General features: G+C 38.4%; 2 protein-coding genes across 2 annotated transcripts in view; both read right to left on the bottom strand.

The window, feature by feature from the left end:
* Positions 1-1,076: 1,076 nt before the first annotated feature.
* Positions 1,077-9,464, bottom strand: pttg1ipa (PTTG1 interacting protein a). Its single transcript, XM_036569922.1, has 7 exons — positions 9,006-9,464; positions 7,910-7,956; positions 4,768-4,876; positions 3,760-3,862; positions 3,035-3,100; positions 2,402-2,448; positions 1,077-1,486 (listed from the first exon to the last, which is right to left on the bottom strand). Exons 1-7 carry the CDS (start codon positions 9,088-9,090, stop codon positions 1,440-1,442), a joined length of 504 nt encoding a protein of 167 aa, XP_036425815.1. The 5' UTR covers positions 9,091-9,464; the 3' UTR covers positions 1,077-1,439.
* Positions 9,465-11,658: 2,194 nt separating this feature from the next.
* Positions 11,659-26,523, bottom strand: part of myo10l1 (myosin X, like 1) — a 109,829-nt gene continuing 94,964 nt past the window's right edge. The window contains exons 28-40 of the mRNA XM_036569921.1: positions 26,330-26,423; positions 25,893-25,948; positions 25,629-25,771; positions 24,989-25,183; positions 24,476-24,633; positions 23,533-23,656; positions 23,016-23,313; positions 22,314-22,521; positions 21,356-21,492; positions 20,572-20,695; positions 19,885-20,364; positions 18,306-18,497; positions 11,659-17,085 (exon numbers count right to left, since the gene is read on the bottom strand). Of these exons, the coding sequence (XP_036425814.1) occupies positions 16,981-17,085; positions 18,306-18,497; positions 19,885-20,364; positions 20,572-20,695; positions 21,356-21,492; positions 22,314-22,521; positions 23,016-23,313; positions 23,533-23,656; positions 24,476-24,633; positions 24,989-25,183; positions 25,629-25,771; positions 25,893-25,948; positions 26,330-26,423 (2,314 nt within the window). The 3' untranslated portion in view covers positions 11,659-16,980. The remainder of the gene's footprint in view (positions 17,086-18,305; positions 18,498-19,884; positions 20,365-20,571; positions 20,696-21,355; positions 21,493-22,313; positions 22,522-23,015; positions 23,314-23,532; positions 23,657-24,475; positions 24,634-24,988; positions 25,184-25,628; positions 25,772-25,892; positions 25,949-26,329; positions 26,424-26,523) is intronic.

The following is a 26,523-nucleotide window of genomic DNA, read 5'->3' as shown; positions in this document are numbered from 1 at the left end:
AAATTAGCCCAAAATGCAGCTGCTGGTCTTCTTACAAAGACTAGACGTAAGGATCACAGTAGTCCAGTGTTTGGCCTCCAGAAAAGTTAATTTTCTGCCAAAAATTTCAAGTAATATGCTAAAATCCACAATCCAAATACTGAGTATCAGAATGTCCAAAATGTGTTGCAAATACAAATGACTACTTATTTCCTCTCATTCTGACATAAATTTACTACACATATGCCAGTTTTTGCTTGCTAAAATTAATTTTAAATTACTGGTGCTTGCTTACTTGGCATTGAATGGTGAAGCTTCTGAGTATATTTGTGAAATGTTGGCCCTCTGTGCAAGTGTCAGGTCTCTGAGGTCCTCTAATCAGGGGCTTTTAGCTGTTCCAAGAACAAAACTGAAGTGCAGAAGGGGGAGCTGTGCATTTGCCGCTTGTGCCCCTAAACTTTGGAACAGTCTTTCCCTAAATGTTAGACTTTCTGATTCCATGTTCACTTTTAAGAGACGGCATAAAACCCATTTTTATTCATTCATTTTCATGAGTTGTGATCACAGGTATCTGTGCTATTTTGTTGCATTTATTATTTTATGTTTTATATTGTTAAGTTTTAAATAATCTTATTATAGTCATTTTATTGTTTTTTGTCTTAAAATTTTGTTTTAATTTCATATTGCGAAGCACTTTGCCTCAGAAAAGTTAATTTTGCTATTTTGTTGCATTTATTATTTTATGTTTTATATTGTTAAAGGTTTTACAAATAATCTTATTATATTTTATTGTTTTTTGTCTTAATATTTTGTTTTAATTTCATATTGTGAAGCACTTTGCCACAGAAAAGTTAATTACAAATAAAGTTTATTTATTTACTTACTATATATTAGTTTTAAAAATGCAGTAAAATATAAAGCCTGTTTAAAACATGTAAAAATGAATTGTTCACTGGTACATAAAACTAATGTTATAAATTGGCATCAAGTAAAGAAATACAAGAAAAAAGTACGATATTGGCCCTTCAAAACAGCTGTGTGAAAAAACTGCACCAGAACAAAAACCACATTCAGTTATGTGTATTAACACATTTCACTTTTATTGAACTGTTTTGCATTTATTGTATTCTAACAGTCAAACCTCGCACACGTAAGAGCACAGAGCATTCTGTGATTACTATAAATAGCATTAAATCTTACAGCAGTCTTCAAAAAAAAAAACATGTAGAAGAAAAATCCCAGGTAAGCAGCCCCATGAAACACGTTCAAAATGCTGAGCATATAAAAGTCAGTCTGCAAGAAAACTCTGATATCTTTAAAGGTGGGCTTACAGTTCAATACAGCTACTGAAATCAGACACGATCAGGTTAAAAAAAGTCATAATAATTGAAAATTTTATAAAAGGCAGTTCACTGTGTAATTTGAAGGTTTGATGGCAAGACATGTAATGATCCTTCTCTTCAGGCAGGATTCTCAAACCTAGCATAAGGACTGGCCTTGCTGAGACCTGAGAGAGAGAGAGAGAGAGAGAGAAAGAGAGAGAGAGATACATTTACACAGCTCAGGAGTGTTTGTGTGTCTTACTGAATAAGACCACTTCATGGAAATTTCCATCAGCCTTTTTCACAGTGCTGTAAATACACTTTTGTAACCACATGTTCGAGAGGTTAGCAGAGACTTCATTGTTGCCTTGTCACATTATGACTTCCTGTTTACTTTAGCACTGCACTGGAAAGAAGGAACATAATGGATGTGAATGGATTTTAAGGCAGGGGAATTATATGTGCTTCCAATGTAAAATAATGAAATTACAAACATGTACTTCACTGTTTAAGTGCTCCTTAGAAGAGCAGCTTCAATGAGAAGAGTGAAAAACATACTGTCACCACTAGGGGGAGCAAGACTGAATTAACTCTTAATGAACAGTCATTTTAAAACTATTTTACAGCAATTTTCCTATTTTCTGTTGGATTAAAGGCTAAAAGGTTTTGGCCTTGAACTAAAAAGTTTCAGAGGATGGAGGAGAGTCTTTTCATCATCATCTGTGAATGTCTGTGCAGTGAGGTATACCTGTGTGAGAAGGCTTTGCTTACGTACGGAAGCCCAGACAAAAAAAAATCGCATGTTTAAATTTTTAAATTTTCTGCTTTTGGTCGTATCTTTTAATACTGACTTTTCTCAAAATATTGACTTTTTATCTTGAAATAATAATTTTTTAGACATTTGACTTGACCACATAGTAAGTCAACATTTTGAGAAAATAATTTTTTGAGATACTAAGTCATTTTTTTTGACATAATTAGTCAATGTGGCATTATTTCAAAATACTAAGTCAAACATTTGACATGCTGCTGCACAAAATCATAGCCGATTATTTCTCCACCTGGTGGGAATGGGCTTCCATACTTTTGACTCTGCTTACCATATTTCTGCCGGATTTCGTCATGTCTGATTTTCATCTCGGCTTTCCTGCAAAAAGAAGCAAATGTATTCTTATTGTAAAAACACACACACACACACACACACACACACACACACACACACACACACACACACACACACACACACACGTGACTCCAGAAATGTTGATTATCTCGGTCCAGCATGGCTGCCAAACCGGTCTGTGCTGGAAAATTTTTAGTGACGTCCAACTTCACAGTGGCACTCAGCCTTTTGTCCCCAAGATATGCAGAGGCTAATACAGAGAGCCAGCGTGTGTGTGTGTGCGTGTGCGTAATGTGGCCATTATGCGTAAGAGAATGACTTGGGACTTGCTTTTCTCTGGCATGCAAAAGAAACAGAGCTGTGAAGAATAAAAAATGATGTAACAACTAAACCAATACCTGTGAATAAACATTTAGGTGTAAAATGCTGTGTATTATAATGTAAATGAAGCCAGAACATTTGTGGATAGTCAGTTGTTTCCATTGTGCTTTAAATGAGTCACAGTGCACAAACACATGGCCAGATAAGACACTGTATGTAGATGGGAAAGTTCTTAGCATATTAAGTATGTAGACAACTGAGATTCATCCAGTTGGAATTAAAAAATTACCGCTGTTCCTGTTTGGTTTTCCTTTTCTCCGCCTGCCGCTGCATCTTGTGCTCAAAGTTTGAGGATCTGGAGGGTTTAGGACAGATTGTGGAATGTGAAACAATGAAAATTTAACTTGTTCGAACAGTCAAACCTTGAGATGCCACATTTTTGTTTTCAAAATGTCTGCATTAATAGAGGTTAAAGTCTTTCAGAGAGGTCTGATTTAAAATGCTCTATTCTAGAGAAACTTGTCGAGGTGTTGCTGATAGGAATCAGACGTCTCAAGAGTTTAATGCCTCTAAAAACTCTGCCACAGAAAGCTATTACATGAAGTGCTTATGAATACTCTGCCTGACGTCTGAGACATTGTTTTACTTTAGTTTTGAGAAGGTTTTGGCCTAAAATGTACATTTTTTTTAATGCACCCCTGGCAGAGAGATACATGCAGGGTGTTGTACAGCAAAATACTCCCCAAGTAAAACACATTCTTTCAGATTTACCATTATTTTACTGTAAACATTACATATAAAAACTCAGAAGACACGTGTGGGTTTACTGATAGTTTTGGATAGTAAATTGGGTAATATATTTGTGTTGTAGACATTCTGACCCCTGGTTCTTATCACCACCACTGAAATTTGTGTCTGTAAGTTTTTCTACAATGAACAATTCCACATCAAACCACTCTGAATGACTTGTGTTTGGTGTTTGTGTAGTTGTTTGCTAGCTAAGGCTGCACTCACCCGCAGTTTTCACACTTGCAGCAGCAGAAGAGGCAGAAGAAGAAGGAGATGATGAGGACCCCCGCCACCACCGAGATCGTAATGATCAGGACCTGGAAGTTTACTGAGAAATTAAGAAAAAGAAAGTGAAGTAAGAGACAGATTACTGATGGCGGAACACTCTTAACCTCACCTTTTAGTATCTGTTAGCAAGATAATGCTATGATATGAATTGGTGCAAATATGTACTGAGCATTTCAGCCCAAGTTTCCAAGATATGTACCTTTCAGACAAATAAATCATTAATGTTGTAATCAATCCCCAGGCATTTTGGACCATTTCTACAGCCGTATGCAAAGGTTTGAACACACTGGGTCAAATTACATGTTTTGTTGACTTTCTAAGTGAAAATAAGTTCACACATTCTCTACAGGGAACAAAAAAAATTGGCATTTTCCTGCAAATTTTAGTGCACAATTCCTATATATTTGATGAGTTTAACATAATGATAAAAACCTGAAACGTGCCATAACTTTTGCAATTTTCCACATTTTCTGTTTTATTTTTCCCCAATTTGTTAAATTCAGCTAATAAACAGTATTTGTGAACTAAAATGTGTAGTGTGTTCTCTGTAGAGGGCATAGAAGTTATTTTCATCAAAACATGTAATTTGACCTGGGGGGCACAAACCTTTTTCATTTGACTCTATTGATCCATTTGTAGTGAAATGTTTACATGATATAAAGGGCAGCTTCATCAAATGGCATCGAAAGAATGGAACTGTGAGGTTTTGATATGGCAGTGGCAAAATACCAGCAAGCTAGAGCAGAAATGGGTTACAATACGGAATCAACTCTGAGGTTTTATGTGGTTCACACTGGAAAAAACACTGTTATCAGCAGTGTTTTATCAGTATTTTCATGTGTGATTTCTTTTCTTAATGGGGATCATGAAGAGCACAGGGAAAAAGGGAGAAAAAGAAACAGCAACAATACAAAAGCACTGAGAGAAGCACTGCTGTAGTCTTACTGGAGCACGCCCCCCAGCGAGCATCGTTGAGCGGGCAGAGAGAGTAGGGAGGCAGGATGGTTTTGACAGGATACGTCAAACATGATGAGGTCTTTATACACCACAAACACTGCGGAAGAAAAAGAACACATGATCTTAAATTCAGCTACATTTGCATTTTATTCACTTGAATTCTGTGTCAACTCCCCTTTGTGATATGAGGTATAAATATAGCGATACTGATAAGGTAGAGCTGAAATAACACAACACACAGACTGGTCTCTGTTTTATTCCAGACCAGTTAAAAAATAAAAAGCCTAGTAGAGACCTATGTGAGCTTATTTTAGGAGTATTTTTAGTTTTTTTTTTTAGTTATTTATATATTTTTAAAGCCTGCAGTGATAACTCACTGTTTAAGGTCATTCTGCTTTGTCATTTCAGCGAGCTCATTTGCTTTCCTCTCTAGCCATGGTTCCAACTTCCTGCACAAGCTACCAATAAGTATATGCTTTACATAATGACATCATTTCCTGCACAAAACTATTGTTGCTTAAGCTTTAGTTTACTGACAGAAAAGTGGTTTTTCATTTGTTTCCTGATTCAATTTCATACATGTCGAAACTTGTGTACCTTCGGCCTCCCAGACTTCCCCATAACCTACTAATAAGGAAAGTTATTCGGAACCATTACATGAGAGATCATGTTTCTCTGCCCAGTAGAGCTGTTTGAGCACTTCCATTTAAAACGTTTTTGCAACATTTCACGTATTTCATTATAAAAAAACGGTTGAACGGAAAAATGTTTCGTTGACATAAATACAATTATTACTGACAATTTTCACTTTCATAGCCAACATCAGCAATTTTTTTTTAAATGCTACAAAGTTTTTCTGCAAAAAATCATTTGGATGGAAACGTAGCTACTGTTGGCTGCTAAAAACACAAGCAAATTTAGGTGTTCAGAGTAAAAGTGAATGTAAAGTTGTAGGCTAGTTTTGAGCCCTAATATTGTTTTTTGAAGTAAAAAAAAATAATCTAACACGTCCTACATTTTGATAATAAAGTGATCAAGTGCATAAACAGTGAAATAATATTAAAACCACACTTCTGGTTTGTAGTTTTTTTCCTCTATATATGAATGTGGCATCCTGTACACAATGCAACAGTTCTACTACATCAGGAGCCACTTCTGACTGACCACTAGAGCTTTAAATATGGATGGTTAACTTTCTGTCAGCTGATTCTTCAAGACAACCTTTCATAGTTTTGCCTGTGGTATGGTTTGAGTTTGTTATGGTAGTTTGGCCGTATATAAACTGCTATTTTGTTTATTTAAATTAGGGCTAATAACATCAGGCCTCAGGAACTACAGCTGAATTAGCCAGCTGGCCAGGAGATTTATGTTTGGGTTAATTAATGTGCTGGACTCTTATATACCGACAAAAATAAATGCAAAAAAATGAATATTTATGTATCCACTCTGCATCTGTCCCACAGACAAGTGAGTAGCAGAAAAGCAGTTTGCTTTTCTCTAATTATGGAGTGGAGCTTCTTAAACAGTGATTATACCAACTAATTAATGTTTGCACAACTATGATAGAGCACAAGGGCTAAATGCTGAAAGGTTCTGAATGATTTTGGGGAACTGTTTCAATAACACGAAACCTGTATTTATGTCTCGTCACACCTTTCAACCACAACAGTCATTTAGGCATTCTAAGCAAATACACTCTGTATGTCCATAGTATTTTACACTTTTGTGTTCTTAATGTGAATCTGCTATCATAATGCACTTTCCTCCTGTACCGTAACACATTTTCAAGTGAAACACCGTATCAATGAGGGTCTTTTAGCTAAGCCATTTTTCTAGCTGATAGGTGGCGTATAATGTTTTCCTCACCCACCGATGCATGGTGACGTAACTAAAAATTAGAAGAAGCTTTAGTCTCACGGGCCCAGACGTGACCTCCTAACAAGAATACATAACATTTGGATATGGATTACAGCGAAATCCACCATCAACAAGAATATGCCCCCTCTAAAACAGCCCCCCAATTCCTCTAGTCCATGTAGCTTGAATGCAATTCTGATGGCTTGTCTTTTCCTGAACATTTGGCAGTTCTTCCCACAGCACATGTACTCTGTCAGCACCAGAGGCCACATACAGCCACTGGTAACCCACAAATTTCATCATCAGACCAGTGACGGCGCCTAAAGCTAAAGTATCTTCTGGTTCAATAGGACTGCTTGTCCCTGTGTACTATTTTACTTCATGTAATGTGATCTCTGCCCACCGCAACACACATCCATTTGCTAAAGTGGAGTTTTTGGGGTACTTTTCAGCCATGCTAACTTACATTACCTCCATGGTTAAACAACAGGCTTATTGTCTGTTGGACAATGTGTTGAGCACGCCATCGCCCCCTACCGCCCCCTACTTTCAGCTACACCTTTACGAAGCCCAAACGTTTCTCACGATTGTCCCCACACGTTCTTGATATAATATCACGTCTGGCTCCGTGAGATTAAAGATGCTTAAGAGGCCGCATTACATTTTGATGGAAGGATTTTGTCTTTTAAATGATACTATACGATGAATCACACTTAATATGACCAGGAACATGAACAAACGGAAGCATCCAAAAAGGTCCGAAAAGGGCCATTCTTTTTTCAGGTTGACTTTAAGGATAAATCTGGACCTTAGTTTTAAAAGCCTGTGAAATCCAAGGGCAGTGAAAGGGTGAAATGTAGGGCACACATTATAACTTGAACACCAGAAAAGAAACACACACACACACACACACACACACAACCAAACCTGTTCCACAGGTGAGGCTGGTGGCAATGTGATCAACTGATACACACAGCATATCCAAAGCACCTCCACCACATTCCTAAGCCTCCATTTTTCTCATTTCATTTCCCTAAATGTCACACGCTGACCTGTTCTCTCCTTTCTCTAAACTTCAAACATGCCTTTATTGTCACTTCTCTTTTACCTATAACTGTCCTCGCAGGAAAATCACAGAAAAGGGCTGAACTGTCCCCGAAATAATAGACTACATAAGATCGAGTACATAAACTGAACCACTCAACACTGACTTCATTGAAGCTAAAACAGAAGTTACAATAATGGGTCCTATAAGCAAAACCAGGCCACTTACTGAAGCGTTGTTCAAGCAGTCGTTACAGGTTGTGCTGTTCTCACAATCTGGAGAAAGAGGAAGAGAGAAAAGCAAACGGTTGGTTTAACCAGTATAAGCATGGACGAGGCTTTCGGACACAGCCTGTGCGTCTGTTCAGCAAATAACACCTCTGTGCACCCTGAGGTTGTCATAGTCACATTTAAGAGGTATGCGACATAAAGCCCACAGGAATAACAGCAAGCAAGGAAGACATTTTACAATGTCTTAGGTCTGTTCGACAACACAGGCATTAGAAAAAAATAAGACTGGACTGTGATAAAACTGTTCCTAATTGCTTCATGTACCTCAATAGACAAAAACCTTAAGGCTTTAGACTGCAGGAGAATGTAATACAAACAAAACCTATCATCTGATGGATTTATGATTTTCTGAGTCTTTTCAAACACACTTTTTCTTAAATCACATTATATCTGTAAGGAAATAATATACATTTTCCTCAGGTCAAATTTCTTGTTTGGGGTTTTATTTCATTCTGTTCTGTTGGTTCAGCCTCTGGACTCCTCTGCTGTTACTCACCTCTCACTTCTGAGCTTCAGCACTTTATTTCAGACCACAAAAGATCTCGAAAGAAGAAAAGCAACTGACAAAAGTTTCTATGTGGATAGATGACGGATGTATTAAGAAGTTTAATTGCAGTTCTTTGGGGAAATCTGTGCTTGAGGAGTTTTTTGACCAAGTGTACTTTATTACACTGACTGAAGTTTTATTTCATCCCTTTTCAAAGCTACTTTTACTGTTACTTTTCACTGAAGTAACAATAATTTCACTTGACTAATTTTTTTACCTAACTAGGTAAAATTATCTTTACTTGAGTCACTATTTCTCTCAGGAAGCAACACTTTTCTTTGACTTTGGCTTCAGGCAACTCTCCACACCTCAGCTGAAGGAAGGAGCAAACATGCTAATCCTGACAGTGAATAATTCAACAGTCAACGTGCTTCATTACTCAGGCTCGATATTCTCTGTAAAATGACAGTGAATGTACATGTAGGTCCAAAAAACAATATTAATTTTTATCTTTACGAATGGGAAAAAAGATTTAAGAGCGTCTTACATTTTTCAGGTGAGGCGGTCTGCGCCCAGACGGTGCTCAACCCAAAGAGGAGGAGAAGCAGAGAAACGTAGTTCCTCCACATCATGTTTTCTTCTTCAAAATACTAATTCCACACACGGTATTCGGTCTCTGAGTGTTGTATCCTTTACGAAAAATTACAAAGGCAGAAGTTCCAAGTACTTAGTATGATGTCTTTGTTAAAAGTCCATGTCTGCTAACACCTTCTCCTCGCAGTCAGACTTGTTTTGGCTGGTGCTGGAGGAGGAGCTGGGTGAGCTGTCACATGATCTCACTCTGATTCAGGTTGTTCTCTGAGGTTCTTTTGTGTTTCTGAGAACAGGCCGAGATCACTGAGTGGAACACAGGGATGAAGAGATTCACTGTCCACTCTATTAGACACTCCTTCCTTGTCAGTCCACCTTGTAGATGTAAAGTCAGAGACGATAGCTCATCTGCTGCTGCACAGTCTGTGTTAATCATCCTCTAGTCCTTCATCAGTGGTCACAGGAAGCTGACCACAGGATGCTGTTGGCCGGATATTTTTGCTTGGTGGTCTATTCTCAGTCCAGCAGTGACACTGAGGTGTTTAAAAACTCCAGCAGCACTGCTGTGTCTGATCCACTCAGACTGCTCTTATTGTGAATGGTCCTGTTTAGATGAAACAAACACTCAACCACTCCAAAAGTTTTACCATCAACATATACAAATGTATAATGTTCAATATATACACATATATGACAGAAAACATTTATATATGAATTGTATATATTACTCATATATGCCAGCTTTGTGTTATATGAGGTTTGTATACATCTTTCTTTCTTCCACATACTTCCCAATGATGAAAAATGATTATAATAGCTACATAACTAAATTCTAAAAACATGCATGTTGTAAGCCATGCATGCAAAAATCACTAAAACATTAAATAATAAATGAACATATTGTTTCCTGACATGCTTAAATAATGTATGGTTCATATTGTGCATATATACCCAATATTTGACACTTACATTTATGTACATATATTTAACAATATATGTCTGTCACTTTATGATACATGTTCATATATGGTCATGCATCAGATTTCCATATGAGACTAGAGGTTTATATTCATTATCTACATGTTAAATGGCTACTTCTTTATAGTTCTGCAAATTTTTTATTTAGTGTATTATGTGTATCATTAAGCTGCTAATCATAAGTGAATTCTTTTCAGAATTGTCATTTTTACATAAAAATGGACATTCAACAAAAGTCACCCAAAGCAAGGAGACTTTCAGCCCAAGACAGGATCTCTGAGCTAACTGACTGTTTTCTCTCGATAATAGGTTTGGGTGGTAGTAGGAGGAAGTGAAACATGATGTTACTTTTTATTATTATGATATGTAATAATTATTATAATACACATATATAATTTTCCACACCTGCTGGTACAGTGACATCACCAAAAATCAGCACGTTTTAAAGTTGGGTGAAAGTCACTGCATTTTGATTAAAGATTACGAGAAAAGAAGAATATTTCTCTCTTAAATGATGTGATTATATGAACCAGCAAGGTGAAGAGATTTATTTTAAAAGTCTGAGACATGTAACAATTGGTTTATCTTTTTATTTAATATTTTGTCAGGATGTATTTTAAATGTAACACCAAAAAGGGCATTATATTTGCAGGTAAGCAGTCTGTAATGCCTCTGTTCAAGACACTGAAAAAACAAAAGCTCAAGAGGACTGAACAGGATTGAACCATCCTCAGAATCTCAGATCAAGTTCTTTCAAGACTGCAGAACTAGTGAGGAAATATGAGAACAATTCAATACTACAACTAGAAGAGGCCTAGACATAAAAATCTGTGCATAGCTTTGTTAATAGTGTAGATTAAGACATAGTTCTCATAGAACCTTGAGCAAAAGGGATGCTTGTCATTTTACGAACAGATGGGTCAAAAATGGAAATATTTATGGTCCAACTAGACAAATACTTGAAATGACTGTGACGTATGGTTCCTACTGTCAAGTATAGAGGGAGCAACGTCATGGTCTGGCATTGCTTCACTAGTGACTTAGTCATTTTTATCAAGTGTATGACTAATGCTTGCTTCAAAGACAGGACATTCCTTCAGGATTACATGAGATATTCCAGCTGTCCGTCATTCCTTAACAAGATAGCAACCTGAAACACGCCCTAATGACTTGCTCCACCCTTTGTCCACACCTATATTTAGTAGAACTTGAATGGAACAACCTGGACAAAAGAGTCAATTCAAATCAACCCATACTTCAGAAGACATCTCAGGTCATTTCCTTCTGAAATTTGCTAATCAAATCCATTGTGTTGTGAAACAGTTACTATTTTAGGAGCTCCCAAGTGGTACAACCCCTGAAGCATTTATTATTATAGTGTTCTCCTCCAAGTGTGTTGAGCTGTCCAGTGATGCCTTCACCCTCCAGCCTAGTGGCATTGTGTGATGGGGAGGCTGAAATAGTGGGTGGAATTGGCTATGACTGCTTTTCTTCACTGAATTGTTCCTCCTTAATTATTAACCAGTTTTAAAGAATGTGTCCTCACCTTTTTTGATGAGTGTACAGTAACACTAAAACACCACAATAACACACACACACATAATTACAAGGAAATGAATTACACAAATTACTATGGTGATAAATTCCAATAATTTATTAAAGCATTTTGTAAAGCCAGTTACAAAAAAAGAAAACAAAAAGAACAAAACATTTTCCTCTCTTTTAAACAAGCACAGTTATTGTTATTATTTTTAAATATTATATATACTCATATAAGAACGACAATGAGGAAGAATTACATTCAGGCCCTTTATTTGCTGCCTGCAGCTGAGCAAGGACCCCAGTGTAAAGAGTGAGAGAGACAGAACCAACTGTGTGTGTGTGTGTGTGTGTGTGTGTGTGTGGCTCTCGATGTGTTTGCATGCATGTGTGTGTTTACTGTATGCGTGTGTGTTTGTGTGTTAGGTGATAACGAGAACATCCTGGCTGCTCAGTCCATTAATGAACAACACTGAATGTAAGCAACCCAATAATGTGACTCTTCAACATGAAACAATAGTGTGATAGTATTTAACACACCATCACACCCTCACACACCCACACACACACACACTCCTTCATTACACGACATTCCTGTGCATACAGATCTCTAACACTCATCACACGACCACAGTGTCCACACCGTGTTCCAGAGCTGGTGAAAATAGCCCTTTTCTACTGACCTTGGACCGGCTGCCTTCATTGTTTAGCATTTAATTGGGTCTGTATGTGGGCTCACAGCTCAATTTCTCACTCTGATAACATACATTTGTTTCACAGAAATTACTAAATAATTCATACTTGATGAAAAGCTAATAACTAATTAATAACTGATTAAGATTAAGAGGCCAATAATTAAATTTGATTGGTTGAGTTACATTCAAAGCTACACATCAACTGGATTTTGTATTAATGTGCTTACGCTTATTTATAAACATATATTAATAAACCATAGCCCACTGCTAAGTATTCTAGTCTCACAAGCTCTGCCTATAGACAGAGAGTCTGGTACGTTTTGTCACTTAATATGTGGCAAAGAACTGTCTACTTGCATGCAAAACACCAACCACAGACTTTTCCTGTGCGATCTTTTTAAGGAGCAGGCAATTTTCAATGCGGGGCGAATGCAAAAAGTGGTATAAACTAAGGGTGTTTGCGGGTACTCAAGTACTCGGTTACCGTTCGAGGTGTCATTATTCAAATACTGAAATCACTATTCAGCTAATTATTACATTTAATCAAGAGGAGACGTAGAAAATATACAATAATTCAGTGAAACAGCAATCGTTAAATGGATTGTAAAATGTGACAGTTTTGCTTGTTTTTATAAGTAAGAACATTCTATCACACTGTGCTAAAACAAGTGCCTTAACATGAGCATGTTGCCAAGGACCCATTAAAGACATGACTGAGAAGTCAAAGAGAGCACAGTCAGCTCTGGTGCAACCTTTTAGCAAACTAGGCTACTCTAGCAGATATTAGCTGGTCCAGACACAGATATATTTATCTGACAAACATCAACTACTCAAGCGAAAAGGCCAAGAAGACAATGAGTCTCCATTGGCATCAAACGCTGTACTCATTAGCTAGCTTTTCTGAAGAGCCAGCATAGGCCACTGATCCAACATCCAACTCATACAACTCATCCAAACCTACAGATTTCTCTCAGCTATTTATGAATAATCAAATATGTTTTCAAATGTAGTACAACATGCGTTTCCTTTTTCTTTTCGCTTTTTTTGCTTTGTCTTTTCCTTCTTGCAGTTAACCAATTATCCATTCATTAACTCTCACGGCTACTTGAAATATCAAAATGAGTCAAAATGGACATTCCTATGATGCTATATCTAGTAGTAGCACTACAGTATAGTACTATATCTCGCTTACTAGCTTCAAATGTTTTGAAGGAAGCAGCTGAATGTTTTAAAGATGTGACAAAGTGAAAGTTTTTCAATCCAGTGACTACATCTTGCTTCAAAAGACTCACAGCGCAAAAATTATGGCAACTGTTTGCAAAACTGTTTTACATTGAACAGAACTTTTTATTGTGGACAGCCAATCAGAATACGATGAACAAAATCCTGACGGTTGTGGCCGTATAAGTATACAATGTACCTCTCTGGGCAGAGAATCTGAGGCTTATTAATAATATTTTAAAATATTTATTGAACCTTAATGCATTTTATACTATCATATTGTAATTACTCATCATTTTAAAAGCAATACGCTAGTCACTGCCATATGTAACAGGGTTTTTACCATAGTTAAGGGGTGTTGTTAGGTTGTTATTGCCATGGCTTGTTCCGTTACTATATTTTATGGTTTGCAGCGCGCCCGAGGTCAGCATAAAAAGAAAACATCCACCAGCTTTAAATCCAATCCAGTGTCCCTCCCACTCCCTTTCTCACTTCGTTCACATCATAAAAATAAATACACCTACCCTTCACCCACCCACCCCTCCCACCCAAAGCCTTTTTTGAGCCTCATAGGACAATCACAACACCCACCCATGACAGAAATACCCTTACACATATGCTTATTTCTCCACGACGTCATAACCACGGACCTTTTTTGCTCACTTAGTTTCGTTCCATTTTTAAGTTCAAAATTCTCAGACACACACACAAAGGAGCTTGCATTACACTGACAAATATAGTTGCATATCAAACAGCAAAATTACACAGGTACTGTTGGGAGATACAGTAGTTTTATATTCATATGTTTCAAAAAAAAAGACAATACAGGCATACTTGGACTCACTCGGAGTGTTGATATGAATTATGTTATGTTGATACGCATCTTGTGCAGTGCCTCTGACTCCGCTGCAGTGCAGGGCTACAAAATTACTTCACTCAAAAAGGCCAACCTTAGTAACAGGAAAGGAAACGTGTTATGGATTAACTTTATGCATCTGAGAGCATTTGAGAACATGCTAATGGGCCCCCAATAGCTTCCAGTCATTGTTAGCCACGTTAGCAGTTTTGAGTGAAGTACTGATTTAAACTGGTTGCAGGATAAAATTATTTGAAGCCTCCAATAGAAAACAACCAGAACAAAACACAAGTTATTCAGTTTATGTCACTTTCTGTTTTAGAACTCATGCTAACTCGGTTCAACTTTAATGTAGGCGATTTATTAGTTCATATAAGTTGTTATTAATGACTAGTAGTCACTTATGGCCACTTCATTAGTGGCTTAAAGGGACCAAGGCAAATACTGATGATACTACACATAGCCAGACTGTGGTAAAATAAGTGCTTTAAAATCCCAATATTTATAGTCAATTAAGTAGATATGCTGACAACCCTCTAAATACACATGGTTTAAAATACTGGTAAATTGGTTATACTGTTGGAATATTCATAAAATTTGTATTTCAGATATTAAGCTTCAGTACAGAATCACCTAAAATGTAACCCTGGATGCTTGTTAGTTTATCATTTCAATCCAATAGAAGTAAGACTTTACTAGTTACTGATTAGTTGCCCTGTTTTCCCTCTAAATAGGCTCCAGCTAGTTCAGAATGCAGCAGCCTATGTCTGTTTCTGGTCTTAGTTTCGCTGGCTTCTTACTAAGTTTTGCATTGACTACAAGGTCTTGGATGTGACATTTAAAGCTCTTAATGGCCCAGTTCTGGCATGTCTTGCTGATCTGTTGAATAACCTGTCCAGACTATTTCGTTCAGTTGAGGCAGACTTACTGCAAATGTCTAGGATCACCAAGAGTTAAGTTGATGGAAGATCATTATCTTCCATTATCTTGCTCTTTAGCTCTGGAACAGCATTCCAGAGAACATTAGGAATACAAGTTTGACAGGTCTTTTTAAAACTAGATTAAAAAAAACAATTTGTTTAGCATAGCCTGTGCCTAGTACTGGGGGTCATTTTCTCCTGTTGTTTATAATTTTTCTTTGTAAAGTTTCTTTTATATTCCAGTGGGGAACTGAACGGAAAAAAAAACTTTGAACCAACATATGAAAAATACCTTTCAAAGATAAAGGCTGAATATTCTGTCCTTAAGCTTAATACTGATCATTTGATCAGAAATACAAATTACTTGAATATGCAACCATCTTACATTACTGTCCCAACACCTAGTCTTCTCACTATATTTGATCCAGGTCTGAACAGCATCTAAAGTCAAAACATAAAAACTTGGAAGTGATTTCCTGCTGTTTTATGGTAGAATGGAAAGCATTAACACTGGCTTGTTGTTAGTTCAATGGTATCTTCAATTTTATTTAATTCCATTCTTAACATACTACTTTAAAAAGAATGTCTCACGATACACTAAAAGTCATCATAATTTATGGAGCAGATCGGTACGCTGGTCGCAGTGTCATCCCCAGCTCAGGCTCAGCCTTGCTTGGTATAATACTGATGTATTTCCAGTGGCACCACTCAGTAATAAATTGGCTTGCCGTGCTGGGGACAGGGAGGTATCTAGAGGCTTTCAAAATTGCTGTGCAGTTTTCTTGCAGAGTGACTGAAACTCGTTCACTCGCTCACTGTCATACTATTGTGCATCGGCATATAAAGAATAGAATTAAATCCTGTTTGTTTCACTTGCAGACTAAATATCGGTTCCACATAATTTCTCAAAATGCCTTAATTTAACCCCCTTAGACTCAAAGACAGTTAAATGAAGTATACTCACATTTACACTGAAGTATAAAATATAGTTTTGACGTTGATGTGTGGAAAGCATTGAACGCACACTGGCATTAGAATGGTCGCAGTTACAGTGGCTCTCTTAGACGATTTCTTTACACTTCGGATCTCTGGTCAGTCCCAGGGCACGCATGTAGAAAGATGGACAGTTCTCCGTTGGCTGTCTTACACTAATGCTGATAGAGGAGATCACAAAAAGGCCGTCAGTGGCCCTGGCATTACAAAATGGCTCTGACGGTGACTCTTAATGGAGAGTTCACTTTTCAGGAAATGGGGAAAAGTGAGAACAGAACAAACTTGTACTCAGCCCACCTTTCAGGGATGGCTCAGTCACAGGTCCTTTGGGCTGGAGATGATATCAACCACAAGCTGACACTGAGAGAGAGCTAATGTTGGGAGGATGGGAGAAAAGAGAGGAGAATGTACAGGCTTGGTCTTCAGTCTTAGTGCTGGCAGTGAGGGAAGGTTTACAGTGACAGGACTGGCAGGTTTGGTTGTGCTTTTATAGAAGTGTGGCTGGTAGTGGCAAATAAATTATACTAAATTGACACAAGTACAGTGTTGCTTTTAGAATAAATAAGAGGGTTTAAGCGGAGCCAAGTGTAAGTGATTTTGCATCCCATTCTCTCTCTCTCTTTTTCTCTCATATCCATACTCAGCAGGTAGGTGTGGTTATATTTCTTGGTCGAACAGGGAGACGTCCTCTCTCTTGTCATTGCACCACCTTGATTACCCTAGTGTTGATCACCTGATCCAATCACTGCTGGTGCTGGTGACGGACATGACGCTGCAGCGCTTCTTAACGATCATGTTGATATAAGCCTTCATGATCTTAGTGATCTCACCCACCTTCAACCACACACAATAAGGAATACATTAAATACACAGTATACACAATGGAGTATAATTTGACACTATAGACTGGAATTATGGCTCACACTTTATTGGGATGGTCCCCTATAGATGATCTACAGACACTTAAATCATTAACAAACTTTCTAGTAACACTCAGTTGATTATCCACAACATTATAGGTTTAGGAGTAGGTGCAGGTTAGGGTTAGGGTTAGTGTTAGGTCTAGGATCAGGGCTAGATTTAATAGAATCTTCCACACTCAACTTCAGGTTTAGTTGCATTTAATAGATATTTAGTTGAATGTTACTTAAAGATAAACTGAGCATCTACAGTGGACCATCCGAATAAAGCGTTACTGAATTATGAAATACATCAATAGAGAATTGTTTGTCAAAAAATGTGCACATTTTTCCTCTTTCCCCAAATGTAGTCAATCATGATTGGTGTCTGAAGTTTGTATGCACTGTAGCTATGCAGCTAATGTAGCTAACAAAAGTATAACCAAAGTCCTTATAGGAAAGTCTGTCTACTCGACAGATGTCTTGGCAACACTTAGCAGCTATTTTCAGTCATACAAGAACAGCTGCTATCTTTTTAAATGGAGAGAGACCTATAAAGCCCAAACTAAAAGCCAAAATTAACATTTAAAAAACAGATCTAAACTCACTGGTAAGTCTCACAAAAACAGCATACATAGTTTCAATGGTTTGAATAAAGCACAAAACCTGATTTTTTCACGTTCTTCTGGCTACTCTCCACAACGAGGTGGAGCTTTTCCCACTTCCTCCTTTTTCTCAAGAGCTCTGACTTCTCAGAGTTGCTGATTCATGATGTCATTTCAGCATGGCAGTGCCCACAGAACAAGAAGTAACAGCTGGTTTAAAGTTTTTAAACAGACTTTTGAGTTTCTGGTCATGTATGCTGTAGTATTTGTGTAAGATGTGGAAGATTTTTGATCAAACTGCACGCATAGCTTCTGCACAAAGAAGCAGACTCCAGACACTACAAACATGTCCTTGCTGATCGATGCATTTGGAGTAAGGGGAAAAGTTTATAAATATGTTTCCTTTTCCTACTCTATTCCTTTAATTATTCCTTTCTTTTGATTGATCTCAGTGTTCTGTCAAGCTCTATTTTGAAGACAAAATGTAATTAGAAAAATAAGTGATTGCAAAGATAGGTAATTTTTGATAAACTGAATTTTATGTGTTCACCTGAGGAGTTTCGAAGAACATCTCTCTCTCATCCACAGTGATTTTGTAGGTGCTGGGCTGTGGTGCTCCGAAGAAGACGATATGCTCATACTGGAAGGTCTCGAGCGGTTTGGGCTCCCCTCTCTTGTAAACAGACACGTTTTCTGCACTCACTCCCAGCCACAGGTCATGAGGGAAGCCCCCTTCTTTACACTGTAGCAAGACAATTTGTAAATTATCATTAGTAATAATGCTTAACAGAGGCAAAGCTTTCAGATGTTGAATCGCAATATGTTACACAATCACAAAGTAATATTTACAACCTAAATTTATGCATTTATAGTATTACAATATTATATACACTGTTTTCCAAAGTCTGGGGAGGCTTACCTTTTCAAAATCTATTCCATAAATTATTAAGTAACTAAAATGTGTTTGGAATTCATGTGTTTTTTTCCACTGCGCGAGCCGTTACTGAGTAGCATGTGCGCATGCGGGTCATTTCAGGACACTGGTTTGTTCACATTAATGACAGATTTTAATCACTTACCCAAACGAGTGTGAACCATCATGTCACAGAGATCGGATTTGAGCAAAAAATCGGATTTAAGCAATGAGGCTTGTAATGTGAACGAATTATCTACAGTCTAAGTGAATTATCTACAATTTTTATTGTCTTCATAAGTATACTGTTGATTTTGCTTTTGAGACCTAAACATCGAGCCGGACCTTCTTTGTGAGCCTGTGCATGTGACGTTAATATATAAAGATGTATGACGCAGTCCGGCAAATGGGAAATCCGACCCGACAGCTCTGATTTTAAAGGCTATGTTCACATTACCAGGCTAAAGTGGCACAATTCTGATTTTTTGCCATAATGTGACACAGATCTGATGTTGTCAGAACTATGTGGACACGCAAATCCAGATTTTTTGCTCAGATCTGACCTTACTAACATGACTGTTCACATTCGTGTAGGTATGGGACTCAAATCTGTCATTAATGTGAACAAACCTGCATCCCTGAACGACCCGCATACACACATCCTATGAATAACGTCATGTGAATGAACAGCAAACAAACTCACTAGCAGAACAAGACCTGTGTAAAGATAATTTGCTCTAAACCACTCTCAGCTGTTCATTATTAAAGCAAGACGAAGGTGAAAAAGGGTCAGATGTGATGCTTTTGCACCATTTACTGGCACTAAGTTCAGGTTAAGTGCTGTTGCCTCATTGACGCTGAATGATGGCACATGCACAGTGTCAAAAAAAACACACATGAATTCTGATCTGAGCGTTCTCATTAAGGTTGCATGGCCTTGAATCTGATATGTAACTGACCACATATGAAAGCGGCTCAGATTCGACAGGTCAGATTTGTGTGCCCACACTGCTCTGAAAACATCAGATTTGTGTCACATTAAAGCAAAAAAATGGAATTGTGCCACTTCACCCCAGTAATGTGAGCGTAGCTTTTATGTCTATTTCTGGTTGTACAGGGTGATTCGAAGCAGCGAATGCACACCACATTTTAGATTTTATTTTTCACTTGACTGAGTATAAAGCTACTATTTTCCTCTACATTAAATGACCCTTACCTCCACATCGAAGAGCGTGGACCCATACCCTGGCCACTCTTTAATGATGGTCATGTATTTGAGCATGGCCTGGTGCTGGGGCATGCCTTGCAACCGGTTCCATTTCTCCAGCACGCTGGTCAGTGTGGCCGACATCTCCTCCTTCACAAACATCTCCAGCATCTGCTCCTCCTCCACCCGCTGCTTCTTGAGAGACCCTGTCTTAAAGCTGCGTCTCAGCGTCCCATCCAGGAAGCTTGTCCGTCTCCTCTCCAGAGTGTGACCCCCCGGTCCCATCACGCCAGCCCCCGGAGCCCCTGCCCCACCGGCCTTGGTGGACTGCAGGATTCGCGTGCGAAGCCGGCCCACAGGATACACACTGCTCAGGCTCCATGGTGTCCGCGCCACATCTCCGTGGATATACTGCAGGCGGAGAGCAGCCAGGTGCTGCAGCGTCTCCTCTGGGGCGGGAAAATGACCACTGATCAGACTCTCATGAGCCTGAGGAGAGAGGGGAGAAAAAGCAAGACAGAGAAATACAGAAGGTGAGATTGAGAAAGAAGACTAAAGAGAAAAGTCAGTAGATGATCAAGACTTGATTTGAAGACTTGGAGAGCTGATTTGCTGTAATAATAGTACTGCTTTGAAGCTTTTACTATTGTGAACAAAGACAAACAACGACTCATTTTATCATTTGTAAATTCTCACCTGCTCAAACATAAAGGCAAACTCCACCCCCTCTTTGGGCATGCTCTCCACATCAAGGAAGCAATAAAGTTTAAAATAAAGCCTCCAGGGTCCATCTTCCTCCTCCTCCTCACTCCCTGCCAGCCTGAAAGTAGAGGCCAATGCAGCAGCAATTAGCTTTCCTATATTCATACTGTGGGGTCCAAAAGTCTGAGACAACACAAAGTTTTTCATTTAACCCTGGAAATAAACAACAGAAATTTTATGAGATGTAAAATGAGGAAGAAATATTCAAGAATCAAATCTGTATCATCTGTACAAAAAGCTCAGATTTTTTAGTTTTATCCGTTCCATTGAAGCTCATATTCACACGGCCCTTAGGTGGATTTGATCTGCACATCAGAGGCTTTTGCACAAACTTCGGATTCCATGCCAACTCACGTGCACACTGTCATTAAAGCAAATAACATATAAATAAATCCTCATTTTCACTCAAATTGTTATGCTGATAATATCACTTCTAATGACAATTTTTTCATTAAATTAGAAAAGAATGCAAACCAGAAGCATTTTCACTAGTTGTCTCAGACTTTTGGATCCCACTGTGTAATAATCGTGTCTATAACAGGGTCAATAACAATCTACAACACCATGACTATGAATTTTAGTCTTGTTAGAGTATGCAAATTACCAAACACAGGTTAGTTTAGTTAACTCCTGAAAGGCTTACAAAGCCTGGCCAATGAGAGGAAGGAAGGACCAATTAAAAAAACACTGCTATAGTACTTCGCTATTGTCTATATACCTCTCAAACTTAGCGAGTACATCTGCTACAATGATGCGGCTCTCAATAGCCCGGCTCTCGACCTTGTTGTGCTCAAACAGAGAAAATAAGTTCCTGCTGTTGTCCATTGCCAGACCTCGGATCAGCTTCTCCACGACCTTCAGATAAACACAGATACAACATCAGAAGAGTGTTAAAACACTGACACAATGCACAGTGTGACAGTTCAATAATCCTATTACACAGAGCAGTGCTCTAAAGGAAAATATGGAGATGCAAAAGCTGCCAAACAGTTTAAATAAATCATCATAAATCGCATTATTGGGAGTAGTTAATCATGATTATTCACATTTGTTTCTTTGCTCGAATTTGACTCTAAAGAAATATGTTTCCATTTAAAAAGCAGTGCATTTTGTTAAAGATATATAAGTGGATATATTTATACTTTCAATAATTCAATAACAATATGGTTCACATGAACCTGAATGTGAAAATTATGTGATTTCCACAGAATGAACAGCTTCCAATTTTTCTCACCGACATCCAGTGAGGGCAACAGTTTGTGGATACTTGTTAAAATAATACCCACAGCTTTCCACTTTGCAGTTGCTTTTGTTCATTTGCTACTTGCTGATCTATCCAGAGATCTCCTAGATTCACTGTTCAATATAGTCTGTTGAAGGTTATAAATTAAAGCCATTAAAAAGCTGTATTTTAACGAGTTGGCTACAACAGTGTATTCTATCATAAATACATAGATAGATATAATGTGTGAGCAGCTGGGCTTCATCCACTGCTATGGATGATTTGACAGGTCAAACTAGGAAAATTAATTAACAGTTTTTAAAAAACATGTGCGGTTAATAATACATTGTTGTGTTAAGTTTGACAGCCCTAATAAAAATGTAACTTTGTGTTTGTCAGTTATTTCACTCATCCTCCCTTAATATTACCTTCTCTCACTCTCTCTGTCTCTCACCTCTCCTGCAGTTGTATGCGAGTTGATTGAAATTTTGCAGGATCCTCCTCCGTGGCAGTACACAGTGGTGGTCATCTCTTGTCTGGTTAGCAGGGCGACAATCTCTTCCTGAGATGGAACAAATTCCCTGGTCTTGGTCTTCTTTAGAGACTCGCCAATGAAGTGGGCATATTTCTCGATTTCGGTGCCAGGGTAACGCTCCCTAACCCTGAGATACAAAACACAATGTTCAGCTCAGCCACAATGACTCCAAATACTGCAACTACTGTCAAAGAAACAGGCGGACTTGCATTGGTAAACGTACCTGCATCATGTTCTTAAAATACTGCAACATATTTACACAAGGGGTGTATAATATGGACAAAATATCGACCATTGTGATTGTATTGCTACATATTGCAATTGCAATATGCCTTGCAATATACAAAAACACACTAGTAAAACTTTCACATGACATAATTAAGAACTTCAGAAATTTTGAAAATTATTTATGATCTGTTGGATCAAGTGAAAGCACTGAATCATCAAAACACCCAAAGAAACTCATCTGGAAGCTCTCAGGTTGGTCAGGACAACAAGTTTCTCACAATTTAGTACCCGTTGCTATGCCCAGCTACAGAAGTCAAAGTTTCTCTCATTAAGCATAGCAAGAGACGCTAAATTCAATAGGCTGAGAGTGAAACAGTATGAGCAGTGCCTCACCTCTTGAGATGGAAGCGGAGGTAGCGCAAGATGGCACGACTGGGCAGGAAAGTGCAGCTCATGCAGGTGAGCAGGTGCCAGTGTGCACGGTTGGCCGGGCTGTTGGGCTGGGGAACGTGATTGGTCTGTTTGATCAGCTGACAGTAGACCTCGTCTCTTAGTGGCTTAAGATCGTGGCAGGTCTGCAGGATGCCTTGGATGATGGCAATGGGGTCAGAAACAATCTCCATCTCCTGTAGAGAGTTAAAGATCTTCACCGCCTCATCCTGCAGGCTGCCATAACCCTTTTCTTTTTGTGCTGCCGGAAAGAGAGGAAAAAAAAGGGTGTGAGAAAGAGTGAGAGAGAAACAGAGAGTGAAGAAAAAGAGAGTGTGAAAGAAAGGCAAAGGACAAATATAATGTGGAAGGTACACAGACAGTGAATTAGTGAGAAAGACTCCAATAACAGTATAGCTCCAATCGCTCACACCAGACAGGGCCGACAGAGGGCACTGTAATGCTTGTAGAGCAGACTTACAGCTGTCGTTGACCTCTCCATAGGGCAAAGGCAGGAGGGGTGAGTGCAAGGGGTGCTGGGTATATCTGAGAATGGGGTTTCTGCGATACATCTGCTCCACTGCCTCTGAATTCACACTGTTCTCCTACACACAACAAATACAACAGATGATAAAGGTTACAGGACAGGGCTTTTATCTAACACTATAAAAGACAAATATGTCAGTCAAACATGTCAGATAACAAGCTGTGAAAAAATTAACCCCTTTTTTTCACAGTAGTAGCAATAAAACGCAATTTTCTCTCAGGAGGGAGGTCCCTCACTTTCAACTCAACTTTTTTTTCTTATAAAACATTGAGACTGTAGAAATGTGTATGATTTACAAAACCAGAAACAAAATTGATTTTTATCCTAGTAGCAAAGCAAGTAAGTCAACATTTCTAGAAGGGTTTTCGTTGTGTTTTTTTTTTATTGTGGAAGTTGTACTTCTTTAATATGAAGAAAGCTGCAATTGTGCTGCAGAGTCACAACATTTCACAGACATACAGACAACAGCATCTTAATTAATTTGATAAAAGAATAGTATTTTTTGGATTATATTAATTTAAAATGTCAGTCAATTCACATTCCTCATGACCAAGAGGGGGCCTGCAGAAAGAGGCTTAAATCTTAAATTCTGCTCTTAATAAAAAGTAAAGGGACCTAATGACTGTCACTGGGCCTGAGCATTATTTCATTACAACTTACGTTTGAATATGAACATAGGAATCACATGGAAGTATAGTCAGCTATTTAAGGGTTAGGGATTAAATCTACCACGGCTGAACTCTTTCAGGAGACTCATTCAGGAGATCAGTCTACAACTCAAATTCCCCAATGTACATCTGAGCAGATTTCATGTAATGAACTGAATACAGTAGGTTGATCCTGTAAACTGAAATTAACTGGAACTCTTCAGCTTTACCTTGATGTCTCTGATGAGTTGCTGAGTGGGCGTCTCGATGGGCGCCTTGTTCTCGATGACTCCCTGGATGGCTGACACCCATCTCATGGCTTCGTTTAGCATCTTCGTGTAGAGCCGGTAGGAATGTTTGCGCCCGTGAACTATGATGTTCCAGTAACCTACAGTGCAAGCATGTTAGCAGCAATGTTATAGGAGAAGAAGCTTTCGAAACTAGAAGAACTGTAGAATAACCATAAAATTATGAATCATAGATCATTTACAAGTAAAATGACAAAATAATGGAGGAAACATCAATGTTTCGAGGACAAGAGAATTCCAGTGAATTTTCCCATTCAATCCAACACTTCAAAAAACCAGTTCAAAGTATATTTCTTGTGTGTTATTTATCCATTTGCAAATATAATGAATTTCTGAAGTAACCAGCCTTCTTCACTTGTTTAAACTCTACCAATGCTAATAAAAATATCCATCATCCTGAGTTATGTTCATTATGGCGCAGTCAGTTGTGCTCACCCGTCTCTTTGAAGACCTTTTCCTCAGGTTGAACCACAGAGCAGAGGCTGTTGAGCACCAGGGTGCCCATCTTAGACGCACTGCGCTCAGCCGACTTGTAGTAGTCCAAAGAGTTATTGGTCAGGACAAACCAGCGCTTCTTCAGCTTCAGTGCACTGCTCTTGGCTCCAGTTTTTACCTCTTTGTGCAGCCAACCTGGAACACAGAGGACACAGTTTAAAATCAAAGTGTTAAAGTGGTCTCACAAGTGGACAGTAGAGTTACAGAACTCTCCAATGCACACTGAAGATGTTATTAGATACAAATTTAGTATTGGTGGTTTTAGTGTTTGCAAACAAATTACCAAATCTGACATACACAAACTGTCTCCAATAAAAATGCTTACTGAATTTTTGACCAGGGGTTAACACCCTCTAATAATTTGTAACGGGAAATAATTTGACATCTTTTCTGATTTAACCTGCAGCATGATTGAACTAAATCTTTGACCATATTCACTGTTTTGTGAAGTGTAGAATGTTTATTTATTTGCTCAATTTAACATATTGGAAAAAAATAAAACATAAATGTGTTGACTTATTTTCACAGGGGGCGCCCATACTTTTGACTTTTGCTCTGTATTTGGACATGCTGGACTGACCTCTGACCAGGAACTCCTGGCCTTCGATCTTGGAGTCTCCTTTGGGCTTCTGTAGGAGGCTGATCCAGTGGTGCATCTCTTCCGGCAGGTCAGTGTTACAGTGGATCACTCGATTGGCCGTGATGATTACAAACGAGTTGGGCCTGTCAGAAAGAGATTAAGATCACTATTATTACTGCTGCAGTTTCAGAAATTGTAGGGTTGGGCACCATCTAGTGGTGCAGCAAGGAAACCAAGAGGTGACTGGCCAAATAGCAGACTCACCGGTCAGGATTGTCAGACGCGCAAACCGAGTCGATCAGCCCCACATCCAGAGTGCCCTGTGGCAGGTTGTGTGAAAGAGAGAGATGTACAGAGCCTTTTATAGACTGTGAATAATACACATTGTTCACTTTGTAAATAACAAAAAAAAAACAGCCAGAGATGACATTCCATCCCACATCCATCCTTCAGCATGCTACATTTTTTCATATGCTGCATGTTTTTAGCTGATTGCTTACTATGTACAATGTAAATAATATAAATGAAATGTATAAATTATTTCTATTATTTACTCTGGATCATGAAGGACTTGATAACTGGTGGGTGTATCACGTTAAGGCTCTCATGGTACAATTTACACCGCACCACATGAAACACATTCAGCAGACCTGTGATTGGAGAACAATGCTGCAGAGTAAAAACGGAAAAATGAAACTGACCACAGCATTCTTTGGGTTGGCCTGCTCATGGGACATCTCCAGCAGCTGCTCAGGAGAAGCAGTGTGGACCCGACTTAAGACGTTAAACCAACCACTGAGAGAGAGAGAATAGAGAGATAGCAGGATAGACAAAGTGAACAAGAGTGAAACACAGATAAGTGAGAGAGGTAAGCCCTTTTTGGATACAAAGACAT

This window comes from Colossoma macropomum, unplaced genomic scaffold (assembly GCF_904425465.1).
Source record: "Colossoma macropomum unplaced genomic scaffold, Colossoma_macropomum, whole genome shotgun sequence".
Classification (NCBI taxonomy): Eukaryota; Metazoa; Chordata; class Actinopteri; order Characiformes; family Serrasalmidae; genus Colossoma; species Colossoma macropomum.
This window is presented reverse-complemented; position numbering and strand designations above follow the sequence as displayed.

Coding starts and splice junctions, on each gene's coding strand:
- pttg1ipa (XM_036569922.1), bottom strand. CDS start 9,090: ATGATGTGGAGGAACTACGTTTCTCTGCTTCTCCTCCTCTTTGGGTTG. Junction 7,957..9,005: donor GACCGCCTCACCTGAAAAAT/GTAAGACGCTCT, acceptor CTCTTTCTCCAG/ATTGTGAGAACAGCACAACC. Junction 1,487..2,401: donor CGAAATCCGGCAGAAATATG/GTAAGCAGAGTC, acceptor TCTCTCTCTCAG/GTCTCAGCAAGGCCAGTCCT.